Source organism: Ambystoma mexicanum, chromosome 2q, assembly GCF_040938575.1.
Source record: "Ambystoma mexicanum isolate Mex_15411 chromosome 2q, UKY_AmexF1_1, whole genome shotgun sequence".
In the NCBI taxonomy this organism is placed as follows: Eukaryota; Metazoa; Chordata; class Amphibia; order Caudata; family Ambystomatidae; genus Ambystoma; species Ambystoma mexicanum.
Window position 1 is genome coordinate 453373568 of NC_090924.1, and position 18082 is coordinate 453391649.

At 47.4% G+C, this 18082-nt stretch overlaps 1 protein-coding gene across 3 annotated transcripts in view; it reads left to right on the forward strand.

The window, feature by feature from the left end:
* The window catches only part of PORCN (porcupine O-acyltransferase), a 425271-nt gene that overhangs the window by 154297 nt on the left and 252892 nt on the right, over positions 1–18082 (forward strand). For all 3 annotated transcript variants that reach the window (XM_069647550.1, XM_069647549.1, XM_069647551.1), the window contains exons 4-5: positions 3451–3494; positions 4724–4905. In XM_069647550.1, the coding sequence (XP_069503651.1) occupies positions 3451–3494; positions 4724–4905 (226 nt within the window). The remainder of the gene's footprint in view (positions 1–3450; positions 3495–4723; positions 4906–18082) is intronic.

Sequence of the window (18082 nt, forward strand, 5' to 3'; positions counted from 1 at the left end):
GTGTAAGTTTCTTTGAGCCTGTATGTTTACTGAGTTCATTTTACTTACCTCCAGCTCACATCCCCATCCTAAAATAAGCCTGGCTGCTCTGCCATACTACCAGAACCTTGAGTTGTACATACTTATTTTACAAGTTGGGGGCTGTATACCAAGGGATAGTTTTATAAAGCTTTACCACAGGTAGACTTTAGGAACACTACCCTAAAACACCCCTCTCTGATCAAGCTACAAATCGCGTACACAGAAGGGCACAGATTAAGAAATAAAGATTCCTAGAAGGGGCTATTTCAGCTGTAATGTTTGTTCAAATGTGTCATTCCATCTCTGCCTGCAGAAGTAATCAAGACTGCGAGCGCTCACAAATGACTGTTGGTCTAACTATGATATAGACTTTTGTTCTTTCGGATTAATATATCCCTTCCCCCCCACTCCCCAAACCCCTGCTCTATTTTATCCCTATCCCAAACCCCACTTGGCCCCTCCTATATTTTTCAGTGAGTTTTATTCAATGTAATTTTATCGTAAAGAAGGACATTGGGGGGAGGGGGGGAAAAGCTGCCAGCACGACTATATACCGTGTAGGCCGACTGTTGCCTTGAGAGAGTTTGCATTGAAGGTGCCAATAACCTTGTTAACAGACTAAGTTGGCATCTCGGAACTCTCCCCAGGACTGGGTATGAAAATCAATTTTTTCAGGCACTCGTAAGTGTATCTCCGATTTCACATTTTGGCTTGAAACTCTGTTTCTTGAGGTCTCCTCTCAACCAGTTGTAAAGGTCTGTACATGTTTGGGAGACCAGTACTTCTGGAGCTATTTGAAACAGTGATTCCTCGTTGTTGGTGATAATTCTCATTTCTGTGCTGATTCCCTTCAACCTTAGAGACCCCGAGCTATTTTGCTGGACTTTGGAACTTTAAAAAGTTTCATATTGGAGTGAGTGAGACCTTTCTCACTCATGTATTTTTCATCTGATTTGGACTCTTGTGTTTCTTTTGGTTTTGGAGTCTGGCAAACTCCATAGGCATCAACTTTCGCATTGTGAAACACAGCACCTTTAGTGCAGTGTTGGACACGTCCCTTGGATTTCTTAATGATTAAAAACCTTCTCTTGGGTGAACTACTCTTCCCAAGAGTAGTAAAGTGAAATTGACTTTACTTGCCAGTTTTTCCTATGCAGGTCCAGGACACCCCATTTTACGTGGAAGTACTGGGGGGTGGGGGGGTTACTTACTAGCCCCTTTTCCTTCTTACTCAAGTACATTCTTTTATGTTACCCTTCCTACATTTAATGGCTGGTGCCAGTGGTTTAATTTTCCTACCATTGTGCGTTTTTTAACGCAGGCTGAATCCTCAGCTGCACTATTGCACCCATAGGTGCCCATTTTGTCAAAATGTCCCCTGACTTCTTGTTTTGCCATTTCTTGTTGCTTGTGAGGTCTTTCTTGGGTTTTACTCTGCATGCCAAATCCGGTCTGGCCCCTTTGTTTTGCCTTTGGCGGGCTTCAGTGCTGAAACCCGCCTGTGGGTCCAGGCTGTCTGGAAGGGCAGGAAGCGAGGGAAGTGCACGAAACTCCCTGTCCTTGGTCTCCTTGGTTAACTCAATGTACCCAGTCGTGATTGGCTGGCTGTCCATGCAGAACAGCCACTCTGCTGTGTGAGTGACAGCTAGGCTGTCTATGAATGGGAGAAACCTGCATAAAAGACGAGTTCTCTTGGACAGAAGGCAGTCAACCACTGGACGAAGAATCCGAAGACAGAAACTGGAAGAGAGCTTGCTGCACCCTCCTGGACCATTGGTTTGCCTAGTGAAGCCCTGCTGCAGCGCTGAAGCTCCGAATTTCGCATCAAGTAGTGAAGCCCGGAATGGACGACTTCCCTTGGGTTGGTGGGACCAACTGACCCCAAGACTAACTTGCCTGGAAGCCCTTTCTCTGCTGGCTGTACTTCTTCGCTGCGGCTGGAACCGAGTGCCAGGGGTCAGGAACATCAGAATCGAGTGTATCGTCTTTAAGATGGACTAGACCTTGAAGCTCCAGAGAACCCTCCTAAGCAGGACTACCCAAGCCTGAGCCACCTCAGCAGAGTGCTGGACTCCAGAAGCAAGGGAAGGCCATAGTGTCCGAGATCCGCCGTGGTGCTATATGCCGGTAGCTGAAACTGCGAAGTGCTGCTGATCTGAAGTAAGACCGTTGCTGCCGCCAACCTTCGAACTGCATTGCAGTAGTTCTACAGACGTCCTCCCTCTTGACCCCATGAGTGAGGCCTAGGAACACGGGAACTGCAGGACTGCAACCAGAAGAGAAGCCAGCTGGATCTTTTTTTCTTCAGAACTAAGGTACTGGCAAACTAGGGGTACTTGGTTGGTCGTTTGTAGCTAGCTTGTCCTCACTGGAGACTTGCAGTAGCTTCTTTCTGCTGAGTTGCTTGCAGGATTGCCCTTCACAAGCCTAACAGCTTGTTGCCCAACAATGATTCATTTTCTACAAACTCTATAAATAACATTGTCCAGGACTTTTTCTGCTATCTACAGAAGTACCTCAGCTCACTAGACATTGCAGTGACTTTGGCTGTCCTCGCTTCCTGCAGACTCTTATTACCCATTGACTTTGGTTGTAACTGTCCCTCATAGGTGGTACACAAGCCCAAACTTGTATTGCTGTGAAAGGTCTAACGTAGACTCCATTGGAAAGACTGCAAAGTATCCACATGTCCTGAGAACCTGGTAACCACCCCCCCCAACCTATTTTCCTTTTCCACAACCTCAGTATTATATTAAATGTGCAAAGTGGCATACCAATGTCCAGTGTCCTAGTTATTGAAGTCACCTTAGGGTGTAGGAAATGTGTGTGTGTGCGCGCGTTTGTGTATATGTGACACCCCAAAAGGGTATCTACTTACTTATTTGGAATCTGAGGAAGTGTTTTTATTGTTAAAAGTTGCCCTTTCTAAAGAAGGCTTATTTAAAACCAGCTGTTAAATAAATCATTATTTAACTCGAAAACCAGGATGAGTGTTATTTGCATACTTGTAATTGTGAATCCTAATGTTACATCTCTACAGCTCACATTTACCCCTCTTGAGAGGTCTGGCTGCTCAGTCACTTCACCAACGCGTGTAGTACAGACCTATACCAGTAGTTGGGTTATCTATTGCCAAGAGGACAAGGATGGTGAAGCCTCCCACAGGGTTACTAAATACAATCTTGCCTAACAATCGTGAGCCCCTGTTTCTGTCACTACTGGAGGCATGTTATTGCTTGTTTTGGGATACTGTAAAATGTGTATTTGCTTTTTCCTCAGCAGGTCTCTGCATCTTGGGCTATTGGAGAGGAGTTGATGTCCTTTATCTTGTAGGAAAATAGAATATGTAGATGGGCGTAGTTGCCTTCAGGCCCCCTCATTTGCACTTATGCTTGGCCCAGCCTCAAACAGGTTTTTCTTTTTCTGCAGGGAGATGCACATGGTGGACACAGTCACGTGGCACAAGATGAGAGGTAAGGGAGCTTAGTACAGTCTGTATTTAAAGTCAAACAGGATCTGCAGGAAAATGCTAAAAAATCCACCTGCTTTTATTCTCCTTTCCTCTATACTGTATTGATTTTTTTTCTGATCTCTCGCCCTGGTACGGTCTCCTTTTGTCGCTCCTCCCTCATTCTTGCACACCACCTTGCACTCAGTCGGCCCTCTTTCATGCTTTCTACCCTCTTCTTTAGCACCTTAATCCCTGCACCCCCTCAGATCTTCCTATTAACTGTCTGACACATATATGCCCCTCTGCACTCTTTCATGCTCTTACACACACCCTGCTCTCACCACCTTCTTTAACAGCTTTGTCTTACACACCCACACATCTTGGCGCTGCGTGCTGATGCCCGTTCCTAAATGTTGCCCTTTCCAATTGGAGTTAATGTGTTTTCAATGATTGCCTCCTGTCTTAGCCCTTTGTGCCACATTCCCAGACATTGAACTGTGGCCTTCCTCTGGCGTAGGCAGATTGACTTACTGTCTCTTACCCCAACAGTGCCTTGAGCTTTAGCTGCCCCTGAAAGGAAATACCAGGATCTTCGCCATTGGGTGTTTCCACCTTTATGCTCATGGTGTTGCGTGGAACAGATGTGTTTTACAGTTCAATTTTTAGGGCGCCCTCACAAATGTCGTTATTTATCTCTGTTACTCTGTATCCATCGTTTTCTCACGCTGCCCCTGTGCATCATAGAATGAAGTGACAATTACAGATTTGCTTTGGCTGTCCGAGAGCCCACCCCTGTGAATAGCGTAGGGGTTCCTGTCAGCTAGTATCGTTGCATGATTTGATTGGGCAGAAAACTATCTAATTGGTTTAACTTTCAATGATGCTGTCTGGTCAACCTACAGAACCCCTGCATTCCTGTGCTGCAAACACACCCTTTGGTAAATTGTGACCCTATAGGGCTTTTTTTGGTCTATGGCGTGCAGGTTGTTTTCAATTTTCTTGTTACAGGATGCCAAAGCAGGTTTTGCCATAGTTACTGTGATCCCTAAATTTAATTTCTGTTGCAACTAGTGAACCCATTCTTTTTGGTCTATTTAATCAACTTGTTGAGGGTTTAAATCGCCCTCAGAATGTCTCATGTAACAACTGGTTAAATAGCAGTCTCTTGTCATATAGCTGTTTTTGAGACCCTCTGGTTCCGGATATGTACTACTCCTTTGAATAATCCACCTTTCACCTTCTTATTTGTAGGGGCTCAGATGATTGTTGCCATGAAAGCGGTGTCCCTGGGCTTTGATCTCGACAGGGGGGTGACCCCAATCATCCCGTCGCCTGTGGAGTTCATGGGGTACATCTACTTTGTGGGGACTGTGATCTTTGGGCCCTGGATTCCCTTCCGCAGCTACCTCCAAGCCGTGGAGGGTAAGAAGTTGGTGAGTATGTCTTTGGAGAGGGGGCTGGGCTATATAGGAGGGAGAACTGAGATGTACATGCCTCAATTATCACACAGTTCTTTAGTTTTGAGAAGGCTGACCCAGTCTGGTTTTCCTATCTGAGTACTGTCCACTGGGCTAGGCAACTGTTAAGTATGGTTTGCAATAGAATGTTCTCAAGGCAGGGTTGGGTTAGCAATGGTGTAATGATTGGTACTAAGCTGAAAATGATCCAGGAAAAATGTAACGTTTTCTTTGTGGATGTGTAGCATCCGTTTCCCTGAGTGAACCCACTGGCTCCCTGTTAAAGAGTGGATACTCTTCAAAACCCTGTCAATCACACAAATTTGCCTCTCACTCTCTGCTCCTCCTTACCTATCGGAAAGAATTCACTGTGCCACATCAAACAGACCCAAGTGAACACAACACTCTGATCAGCTCTCAATCCCTACCATCAAAAGAGCCAAAGCCGGAGGCACTAGCTTCTATTTCTTGGCACCTAAGAATTGGAACGCACTACCGCCCTCACTCAGGAAGGAAACCTCATTTACCGCATTGTGGAGAGCGCTCAAAAGCAAGCTCTTTAACTAGCCCTGCCTCCCGCATATGCAAGAACCGACGGCTCCTCATGTAACTCTGGAACCTGTCCGTTCTTTACCCCTATTGCTGTAACTGTATGTACTACTGCCTATCTGTATTACTTTCTTAATAATGCCTGATTGTTTCCCACTGATGTACCATGTGTTATAAGCAAAGCCTCCTGTAACAGCACCACGATGCCTCAGGGCCGTTAGGTGCTTTATAAATGCAAATAAATAAAATTCAGAATGAAAGCTGGTTATGTCACTACTGTAGTATTCTGAGATGGGGTTTAAGTGTCTGGTAAGAGTCCCTAAGCCTCTGTAATGGTACTTCCAAAAGACATTTGAGAAGAGGGCGCAAGTATAATTTGTGCTTCTCGGAGTGGCTAAAACAAGAGCAAGAAATCTACATCTGTTGATTGCAGTCGACCAGAATCTGACCAGAAAATACCTCTTGGCTAATCGTGCTGGTGTTTTATTTTTAAGTTGAACATTGAAGGGAAGAAAGGCACAGGCATCCCCATATAACTCTTTACAAATGATGTTCTACCTCGTCATCCCGCCTGCCTTAGTTTGGATTAGCCAGATCCTACCTGATGGCCTAAAATGGTTTCTCTATCTGGGAACTGCATCCTTGCTTCGCTTATCCTGATGCTGCCACATGTGAATACCAACCTTCCAGTTGGTCAGCAGTATGAACTGGAAAGATCTCACTATTAAGTTCACTAAAACTTTGCACTTTCTTGGATCTCAGAATGTGCACTCATCAAAGCCCAGCATTTCACCAGTTTGTCTAAAACAACCTAGCTGTCCTGTTACTCAAAAATATTGTGACAAATCTGAGGATGTTGTCCCTTCTCCCCTAGGGGCAGACCTTTCCCATCGGGCCAGGGCGGTGAATCCACAGTACACCAGTCGCCTATGCAGTGATTCACTGAGGGAGGATCACATGGAGCGGGACGCCCCCTATTATTTTTTTTTCCAAAAGCCAATACCAATTTATAAATGAAAGTGAAATAATAACGTTGTCACCTTAGAACCCCTCCCACCTTGACCAAGTCCATTCAGTTCTGTGTGTGAAGGGTTAATGCGGGCTGTCCAAGTCCTCATGGGAAGAGCTTTCCCCTTTGCCATAAAATAGGGTAGTTGTGATGGCCACCCATTGTAATAGGTCTGCGGAGGAGTCTATCATTTGTTGTCGATGTGCCAGCTCCCATGCCCCCGTTTCAGCTGTTGTCCATGTGCGGAGGTCTTCCCACCATATTGCAACACTAGGGGCTCTGGGGCACTTCCAAGCCATGGCAATTCGACGTTTTGCCAAAATGTACATTAAGTCCTTAAGTCTGTTCAGAGGCCTATTCTTTTTTCCTTTAGGGTAAGAGCCTAGGATACACGCCCTAGGTGTTTGTACATCCAATGCAATGTCTGCATCTGCCACCCTTGCTTCAATTTGCTTCCAGAATGTTTGGATTGCCGGGCATCCCCAGAACATGTGTCATCCCCACACTGGGTTCCAGGGATTTGGGTCACGTCGCGGCGCCCGTCCTGCAAAATTTGAGATAATGTCCGGGGTAAGGTATGCCCTGTTGAGTACACAGAATTGTTTAAGATGCAAGCGGGCATTTCTAGATACTTTTTTGTGATGGCATCCCATTCATTGTCTTCGAACTGTGTGTTGAGTTTGAGCTCCCATTTACTCTTGCTCCTAAGTTCTTGTTGCGGGGTGCAGGTGAGCAAAGTTTCATAGAGCCTTGAGGTTTCGTGCCCCCCCTCCGCCGCACTTAACAGGTTCTCTATGCCCTTGTGTCCAGTGTCCAGAGACTCCATTTCCGGCCAGCGTTTTGTGAGTCTTTTTACTACAGCCTGTGCAGGAGGAATTGTCCTGTTGGAATCCCTGTGGACTCCTGGAGTTCAGTGAACGTGAGAATGCCCTGATAGTCTACCAGGTCTCCCAGGGTGGCAACGCCGTAAGCCTCCCATGTGTTCCTAATTGCCTTCCGGTCATCTGGCCTCGATGTCATGATCACGCTGATCGGGATCTGTGGGGAATAAGGGTCAACCACCCCAGTGGCTTTGCAGGCTTGCTTCCAGATCTGGGTTCCAGGGCAAATTAAGTATGCGTCTTGATGTTTTGGACCTGATTCGATCCAGAGAAGGTCTCTGAGTAGCTTTCGGGAGTTTGTGGGCAGCAGAAGGCGGGTGTCGGTTGTGGCGTTGTCGGCCATCCACTGGATCACGTGCTTCAGTTGCCCCGCTATATAATACAGTTCAAAGTTGGGGACCTTGAGGCCCCCTCTGTCGTACGGCCTTTGCATCGTTTATAGGGCGACTCTGTTTCTACCTTCTGCCCATAGGAATTGTGTGCAGAATTTATTGAGATCCCTAAAGAACGATTGCGGGATATTGTTTGGAACATTGGTGAAAAAGTCTTGGTAGAGCCACCATTTTAAGGAGCCCTGCTTTGCCCGCCACCGATGGCGGTAGCTTGCTCCAGAAGTCCATTGATTTGGCCAGGCTGTCTCTCGCCTTCGATTTATTTAGAATGTGCTCAGTTTTGGGGTCTCGGTGAATCGTGATGCCCAAGTATTTGAAGGATGTGGGTTCCCATTTGAGGGCAAGAGTTGGGAGATGTCTCATCTGTCCTGCTTAAGGCTGCTAGGGGGTATAGACATGACTTGTCATAGTTAATTTGGATAGCGGTGCATCTGTGGAACCCCTCTAGTGTTTCGAGTATGTAGGGTAATATGTGTTCAGGGTCTTTCAAGTAAAGAAGCATGTCGTCCGCATACATGGAGACTAAGTGGGTCGTCCCATCTATTACTATGCCCCCGTTGCCGTATTCCTGTCTGAGGTAGGCCACCACTAGTTCCACCGCTAAGATGTAGAGCATGGGGGAAAGTGGACAGCCTTGTCTTGTACCCCGGGAGAGGCTCCATTTGTCAGAGAAGGTGGTATTCGTACGTACCCTGGCAGTGGGATCTGTATAGGTGAGATCATGCCACTTAAGGAAGGACGGCCCTATTCCCATCTTGGATAGTGTGGCATGGCATGGACGCCACCGCACTTTAGTCTGGGTAGCTGTCAGTGCTATATATGACATGGTGCAGCCGCCTTAGGTATTCTGGGATAGAGCGGCCCTGCACATACCTTGTTTGGTCATGGTGAATTAAAAGCGGGATGGTCTTTCTCAGTCTTCCTGCCAGTAGCGCTGTCAGTATTTTGTTGTCCACGTTGAGCATGGACAGCAGTCTGTATGATCCGCATTCAGAACTATCTTTATTGGGTTTTAACAGGGGGATGATGACCGCCTCCCTCATGGTGTCAGGCAGGCGACCCAGTTCATATGCCTCGTTGTACACTTGGGACAGCAGAGGGGCTAGTATAGTCTCGTAGGTCTTATAGAACTCTCTGGGGAGTCCGTCGGGTCCAAGTGCCTTCCCAGAAGGGAGAGATCTAACAGTGACCGCAACCTCCTCGGGGGTGATGGATCCTTCTAGGGTCTCGGCTATCTGTCCATCAAGCTGAGGTAACTTGATGATGTCGAGGACGTCCCCGATATCAGTGTCGGTGGGTGGTGTATGGTCAGACTATAGAGCTTGATAGTATTTTTTTAACTCCAGATTAATCTCCTTTTGTGTGTGGATATTCTGGACATCTGTACCTTGGACTAAGCAAATGGGTTATCTGGGGATTTCGCGTTTATAGAGCCACGCTAAGAGATTCCCTGGTTTGCTGCTTTGGGCATGAGTCCTTTCGAGATGTTTAGCATAGCTTAATTTCCCCAGTGTCTCCCAGTGTGTTAGGCAAGCTTGCTTAAGCTCTATTGCTTTGTTCATGTAGGCAGGGTCCTGGGATGTTATTTCTTCCAAGTCCCTTAACTCTTCCTCAGCGCGTGGTGGATCTTGGGGCCCCTCCCGTGGCGGCGATCATTTCCCCTCGCATTACTATTTTGTATGCGTCCCATGCCGTGCTTATGTGTTGGACACTGTCTAAATTGGCCTGCCAGTAATCTGTCGTGCACTGTCTAATTTGTTCACAAAAGGCCTTATCTAGCAGTGCCTCGCTCCCGAGTCTCCATGTGGGCACTGTGGGTGTAGGCGCGATGACCATCCACGTGGTCACAAGGGGGAACGATTGGACAGTACCCTGGCCAGATATTGCGCGCCTTCGAACAGGTCTAGGTGTTCCTCACCGGTGAAGATGCAGTCTATTCTGGTGTGAACAGCATGAGGGGGTGAGTAAAAGGAGTATGCTCTGGTGTCCGGGTGCAGTTCTCTCCATAGGTCTTTCAAGGCGAATTGGTGAGCAAGGGCGTTCAATATTTTGACAGGCGGGGAAGGGCGGGCATGTTTGCTGTCTGATCTGTCGATGCGGGGGTCCTGGGTGCAATTGTGGTCGCCCCCCCAATTATTATGCTTTCTCTGCATGGGCTGAGACGGGTGTGCAACGAGCGGAAGAAGACTGTTGCGTTGTGGTTAGGGGTTTAGGTGCTAATTAAGCTTAGCTCCCTCCCTTCAGTGGTGTCTTGTATTAAGGCCATTCTGCCTTCGTTGTCGGTTTTAGTGTAGGTCAGATTGATGAGGACCGAAGGGGCTATCCAAATCAGAACTCCTCTAGCGTAGGTGGAGTATGAAGAGCCCACCAGGGTTCCTCTGCAAACTTTGGCCAGCGCCGCAAGCTTGGGTGCGTTTAGGTGGGTGGGTCTCTTGTAGCAGAGCGATGCCGACTTTGTTGTTTCATGAATGTGTGGACGCGATGTTGTTTGACGTAGCTGTTTAAGCCTCTGACATTCCAGCACATTATTCAAATTTTGTCTGCCATGATCTAATTGTAGTCATGTGGATGAGGATGGTCCGGGGGGTAGCTCTGTCACCTGGGTTGATAGGTAAAGTTGTTTTGGGAGGACCTGGTGTGTTCCACAACAGTTCTGTGAATGGCAGTCTTGGTGCATTACGTATATAACTTTAACTGGGTCCCCAGAGCGGGGGCACTTTTCTTTTTGAACACTAAACGTCAACTTAACCTTTGCTAAAACTGGTCTAGCAAAGTTCCCCTCGTTCTGACTATCCCGTTTCTGCTCCATTCGACCTAGGTCTATTGGTGCCATATGGGTGGGTAACTACCCGAACTGTTCCTGGGGGTACGGGTTGGCTTGTCTCAGATGGTGTCGAATAGAGAAGCCATTCGTGTCTAGGGTGGCTGCAATCAAGTGAAGGTTGCCGCATTTCGGGACGTGGTTCGTTGAATCGGGTGTACTCTGCCTGGGGGTGCGGGAGTGATGTGTCATGATGCAGTTTGTCATGGTTTCCGCTGTTGTGGTTCCAGGTCTGGGATCTGCTCCATGTCCATCCATTTGGTGGCGTCGGCAGGCGTGTTGAAGTAGGCTTTGTTGTTCAGTAGGACCTTCAACCTAGCTGGGTACAGGAGCATGTAGCGTAAGCCCGCATTATCAATCTAGCTTTGGTGTTGGAGAAGTGGGCTCTGCTTCTTTGGACCTGCAGGGTGCAGTCTGGGTAAATGGCGACCTTCGCGGAGTCTTTGTATGCAGCCGCCTGATCTTGAGAAGGCGAGGATAGTTTCCCTGTCTTTATAATTAAGCACTTTAGCTATTATTGGTCTGGTTGGGCATCCAGGGGGCGGTCGCTTGGCAAGGGATCGGTGGGCTCTCTCTTTGGTGAAGCCCTGGGAGTTTTCCTGCTCAGATTTCCTGTAGCAGGAGGTCCTCGACGTAGTTAGTGGGGTCACTTCCTTCGATTCCTTCGGTTAGGCCAATGACTCTAATGTTATTTCTGCGGGCCCTCCCTTCTGCCTCGTCGGCCCTGTCCTCCAGGTTTTTCACTTTTTGTGTCGGGGCGTCCACCTCTTTCAGGAACCGAGTCTTAGATTGGGTATTGTCATGCACTTGGGTTTCCAGGGCCTCTGTTCTGCCGGCGATGGAACGCACATCTTGGCGTAATAAATTCAGGACAATTGCGACAGCGTCAATTTTGCTCTCCATGGCTTTTTGGAGGGTCCTGATGGCCTCCATGATCTGCGAATTCGCCGGTTCAGGGGTCTTAGTGTTTGGCGACTCATCACAGGAGGTGCCTGCATCAGGTTGGAGCATGGCAGAGGCTGCAAAGTTCTCCATGGTGGTTTGTTTATGCTTGCTGCGGGCGCCTTTTGTGGTCATTGCTCTGGGGGCAGGCGTGCCCGGCTGATCCTTCTATCGATTAGGCAGTGTTGGTTGTGTGCCTTGTGTGATGGCAGGGCCGCGTAGGGGCCTTTAGGGGCCCTGCTTACTCTCTGTTGCCCGTTCCTTCCTTTGGGGCAACTTGGGGGTGGGGGGGGGGCTCAACTTGATGCCAGGGGTAAGGGCACCCCTGTGGTGTTTTGGGCCCTCAGGGCGCGCTCCTCCCATCCTGCTTAGTGGTGTGTTCAACAGATGCTTCACAGGTGCTCAGAGGGAGGGGGGCGGCCAGCCCCGACACCCCAACCCTGCTTATATCAGGCCACGTGCTGGCCTACCTCGTGCATTTTAGTGGTGGCCCCGCCGCGTTGCTGTAGGTGGCGTGGCGCCCGGCACACCATCTTGCACGGGGCGCGGCGCGCAGCCCCTGGCTGTGTGATCTGCGGTCCGGGGCTCCCGCAGGGGGGCTCCTGTGTTCTAGCTGCTCGTGGCTATGGCATCAGCGGGGCCCTGCACCACAGATCTGGCGCTCCTAGTCTGTAGATGCCCGGTGGGGCGTGTAGGGGCTTCGGCCCACGGCCGGTCGTTTATGGCCTCAGTTGAGAACACTGCCACCCCCCCCCCCCCAAGGGGACAGCAGGCGCACTACGTAGTACCACTGCGTGCAGCCGAGCGCCGGGCGCTGCCTGAGGTTGCCCGGGGCTGTAGCAGCGGCAGGAGTTGTCTGTAGCTCCCCCCCTACGACTTCTTACCCTCACTTGCAGGCTCCACTTCGGTGCTTTCAGGCGCACTCGTCTGGGTTCTGGATTCTTCGATACAAGGCAGAGTTCTGTAAATGTGTTATATGATCTTAAGAGGGCCTAAAAAGCCAAACTGCATTTATTTAAAGAATTATTCAAATCAAAGAGTATAGATTTTAACGAATATCTTTTCAAATTTCAAATATATTTTCACTTGGTTAAAAATACTTCAGTCGACCACAGGAACTACTTTTTAACCACATCATTTCCTTTTCTTGACGTTTAGCAAATGTGATAAGTAAAATCTGACAGAAAACAACGGCACTCAATCCACTGCCTCCATCCAAGCTACTTCCTCTGACTTAGTGGTTCTAATTTTAATAATATTTAAATCCACCCTTCCCAGCTAATGGGTTTTGGAGAAGGTCCCATCATCATGTAAGAGGGGGATTCTACTCCTGTAGCTTCCTAGCATGAAATAAGAGTAGCAAGTGGAGGCCAAGCCTGAATCTTGGCCGCCGGTTTTGCTTTTCAGAAAGTGCACGGATATATTTATTTTTCTCCCCAGTACACTGAATGAAAGCTTTGAACGCTGGGAGGCAATTATTCACACACATACACACTCAGACTGTAAAACGGCTCTTATATGGCCTCTTTATTCACCAAAAGCATACATAAATGAATAAATGCAACAAGAATAATAAGTAAATAAATGAATAAAAGTAATCTACATAAAATACATCACGGTTGACACAGCTGCAAAGCACACCTTCATCTCCACAGAACTTAACTGGAACGTTCCCAAACAGGCAGGCATAGAGATCTTTGGCATCAACGGGCCTGGAGCGATGCGTCCATCCTCCAGTGAAGCTTTCTCTGCCTGACTGCTCTGGTTCCCCTCATTTTAAGCCATCCACAAATGCATGATGGCATTTTCCAGAAACTTCTGGAGTAACCCGTGGTAATCACACAAGGCAAAACTCGTCCCTTTCTCCAAGAAAGCAGCAAAAACAACTACATAACTTCTCTTTGGCTTTAGAAAATTCCATAACAACGTTTTCAAGTACCAGCTGGCACCGGCTCAACCTATGTGTGCATCTTCTCTCCAACGTGTCCTTGGAGCAATGCAGAATAACATAAGCAATTGGCAGTGCTGAAAACATGTTTACCAATGGAATAAGACAATAAGAGTTCGTATTAAGTTCAGCTTCCACTGAGAACTGGGGAAAATGTACAGATTTCACTGAGGCCTATGTCCATTATGGCTTTGGGAGTACCCAAAATGCACTGCACACAGGCACCATGTTTTAGTCAAAGGCATTACAATGCCTAAACTCATCAGCAAACATTTAAAATGATTGCGCTCCAAAAAGTATTTCAATAGATCAGATAGGGCATCTAGAGTCCCTGGCCATGCAGAATCTGAGATAGGCAGACCTTAGCATTCGATCTTTAGCATCGATCTCACATGCCCGACCCACGCTTTATGATAACATTTGTCCATTATCAGCTGAGAGTCTGCCCTTTTGGGCACTGGCCCCTTGGGATTTTGCCGAGTGCCTTGTTTCGGTGGTCCCTCACCTATGATGGCCACACTTCACGCCTGTCCTTAGCTAGATGATCCCTTGGCCAGAGGGCTTTCACGTGAGGTGGTGGCTGCTAGTCTTCAGTACACCTTACCACTTCTGCCCTCCATGGGATTCAACTTTCTTCCTTTTTAACTTAATTTTTTAATGCATTATGACAACACGTTTTCATCAACAGGAATAACATCTACATTTCAAAGCTCCTTTGCAATATTTGAAAATGTGTTAATAATACACCACCACCAAATAAACACTTATCTTTTCTTTGAGAATCCCACCCAAACCTCCATCAGCATATCTGCAAGATCCCACCCCAAAAGGGTGTACAAATGGTGGTGCAGTAATCCAAGTACACAAGAACACGCATGGTAACCCCCTTTTACTCCTGATCCCAAAACAGCACCTAGGGCGGGCGTTCGCCTCTGCGGGGCCCCAGGTGCTCCTGGGTCAGGGCAGGCTTGCGACGCCCGCAGTGTTGGTGCTGGGTCTAGCGGGGAGACGGATCACTCGGTGGCCGCCATCATCTCCAGCACGCAGCACCCTCTCTCTCGGTGTGGCGACCCAGCAGCAAGTCGGAGGCACTTCAAACTTCTACCGCAGGTGCCCCAGGCAGTAATTGGCATATGCTGAGCTTTTTAGTCGGTTTTCTAGTTAAATAGCATACTTTCATGGCTAATCACTGGACACATCGAGCGTAGCGTCACAAAGCTTGACTTCTCTACATGGCGGCTAGCCACGCCCCCCGGGACGCCCCTATGGGATTGGGGATGACTATCCTCACGGAACGCGGTATTCACCCAGGTTAATAAATCCAACCCCTTCTCAAATAAAAAATACCCACCCTTCCCACCTCCCTCTAAAATGGGCTCTGTTGCCAGGTCAGTCACTTTAATACACTTGACAAACCTAAAATACAATAGAATACGAAATGTCTTTCCTGTGAGTCAAAAGCGAGCACTGTGAAAGATCGATGAGAGTCCGAGGATCACTCGGGAGAAGCAGAGTGAGTGGTCTAGCTTCTCTTAAGATGTCATTTGACCGAATGAATGCAGCAAGCCAGCGTGGGAGTTCAAAAGGAACTTGGGAACTCAGCTGGGAGAGTGAGGGAGAATGATCGTCCAATGAGGAACTGCAGGAGCTGTGCACCGCGCAGGCAGAGGGAAGCCAAAAGGTGAGCCGCGAACCGAGGGACAGGTGAGCCTGAACATGGTCGAAGCTAGAAAGACCACTCCGGCTGCTGGCAAGATGTGGCAGGAGAGTGAACCCCAAACGTATGATAACGAATTGCCTGTCTGGGGCCACACACATATAAGAAGTTGAGAGTAACCAAGATCTCAGAATTGGGTGTTTGGCAGGAGCATGAACCATACACATACAATACCACGAGAACAAGCAAAAAAGAGGAGTATGTACACATTTGGCAGGGGAGTGAACCAAACATGTATGACACCAAACTGCAAGTCTGGGACCCGCGCCCATGTGAAAGTCAAGCGCCTAATGTGAGGAAAAATAAGAGGGTCTAGGACCCATGTGAAAGACAGTCCATGAGAGGAAACTAGCTTGCCAGGAGAGTGAACCAAACTATTTTGTCAATCGGGGACCCGCACCCATGTGAGATCTTGAGAGGGTCAGGATCCCAGAATAGGCAAAAAGCAATCGTCCATTTAATAACTAACTGCATTAAAATGATAAGGTAAAGAATTGTAAATCCAAGAAACACATCCCTGTGAATTGTCCATTGACATTTGCCTAAGAGAATAAAGGGGCTCATGAGCCCAAAAGGAACACACATGAGAGGTCTAGTGGAAAGGAGCATAACCCTAGCATGGGACTCTTGCATTAATGAACACTGCTTAATTCATCACATTTTACTACCAAAGAGACTGGGGTCTTTTATGAACCGTTGCTACTTTAAGAGGATTATCCTTGCACAGTTGCTTTATATTATCAGTGTTGGGGACTTACTGACAATTTCATTAATTTTCTTTGAGGTAGCAAACCCTTTATTGCTTTAGGGATAGAGGGTCATTTTTCACCCTTTTTGTTATTCAATAAAAGTTTATACCCTTATTTAATAAATGTTTATATCCATAAACCTGCCACCATTGTGTCCGAGCTTTCCTTCTGCACTTTTACAATGCCCACAAGATCCTAAGAGATTGCCTGCCCATCTTCAACCTTTCCATCCTCGCAGATTGGATAAGTGAGCAGCGTGACTAGTCGGGAACCATTTATAAAACTTTTTTTTTAAAAAAGTCTATTGTACCATGTGCAATCTGTACTGGTATATGCTGTGTAATAAAGACCGTACTGGGAAACTGCTGCCAGGATGCTCTGATGGTGAATGTGGCAGCCTTATAGCGAGGGGTCTGGAGAGATCTATCTTCGGGGGCGGGGGAGGGGTGAGGGAGGGATAAACGGAGTGTCCACCGAGTTAGACCAAATCTCTCTGAATTTGTAACATTGCAGGGCAGTCGGGTTTCACTCCTAGGAGGGTGTCTGTTTTACAGATGTACTGAAAAATGTACATCTGTACATCTGTATATATGCATACTTGTTTATGTACAGGGTAATATGCAAGAGCTAGGTGGTTTATTATAAAAAAAAGTCCAGGGCCTTGGATAGCAAACTATTCCCATCCCTACAACCCGTATCCGGATATGAACCTTGTGGCAGTTGACTCTACACCTTTATAATGGTAAAGAAGGGGGAGATCATAGACGCCGGCAAGATGCATATACCCATAGTCATGAAACCATAGGCAAAACCTGGGATGACAAATTTGCTTTTCCTTGCCCACATCTAATGTATCGGGACAATCCTAACAAGAAATTTGCACCACACTTAACTGGTAGATAAGAGAAGAAAAGGGTATGATAAACATGGGCAAACCATAATGGTCAGTAAGTAAGGGATTTGGGAACAGTAGAACAGCAGTGGATGAAAATTGGTCCCAGTGAAGTCAAAACCTCGTAGTGTTGTAATTGTCAATGTATACACCATGTTACAATACACCATGTTACTCAATCACTGTGAGCTGATTTACGATCACTGGTACCTTTTTATAAAAACACCAAATTGTCTTGGGAATTCGAGAACCACAAGAGATCTAAGAAAAATGTTTACCATCCAGGTAAGCACCTGTTAGTCCCATGAGGACAGTTTCAAGAGATTCCGAAGGTTTTACAATGGGGAACTATGTGACAAACCCAGTAGGTGGATTGCAGTTATGAGGAAAAGTAAGGGACGTTCTCCTTTTACCCCGAGGTGCAGCAGAGGGGTCACTAGAGGAGATCGCCCCCCTCCCTCATAGCTACCCCAGACCAGGGTTCGACAACCGAAAGGCCAGGAATAGATATGGAGGGGGCGGGGAGAAGGGAAGCTCAAAATACCAGTGCTATTACCCAGGGGACCTCTGAGAAATCCAGGGAATGTATTTGCTGCTGGCTAGATGTGGAAGATCCACCAGTCTGAGAATGACCAGTTTGGGTGCCAAATTTAGGTCCAGCCCTAAAGAAGTAACAAACTGGACACCTGCAAGGATAACCTGCATGCTAGAAGCAAGAGCATATGGTAAGGCAACAGAGCTTGGAAGAACCTGAATGTTAAGACGGTTTTGTTTTTCTTAAGTGGAACGAGCAGTGCACTAAGGCTTTTGAAGGGCTGAAGAAAGCCATTTGTCAAGCTCCAGTCTTGAGAGCTCCTGACAACCAATCCTTCATTGTACAGACGGATCCTTCTAATACAGGGATAGGTGCAGTTTTGAGTCAACTGGATGCAAAGGGCAGGGAACACCCCATCTGCTTTATCAGTAGGAAACTGAAGGACAGTGAGACAAGGTGGGCAACTATTGAACACAAATCTTTGAAGAAGTTTAGGCCATACTTGTATGTTTCTACTTTTGTTGTTCAAACAGACCACCAACTCTTGAGATGGTTAATGCAGATGAAGGGGGGAAAATCCAAAATTGGTAAGGTGGTCAACCAACCTCGAAGGGTTTGATTTCACCATAGAACAGAGGTCACGGTGCAATCACCAAAATGCTGATGCTCCCATCCAGAAAGTATGACCGACTGGATTAGGAGATTCATCCTCCTGTCT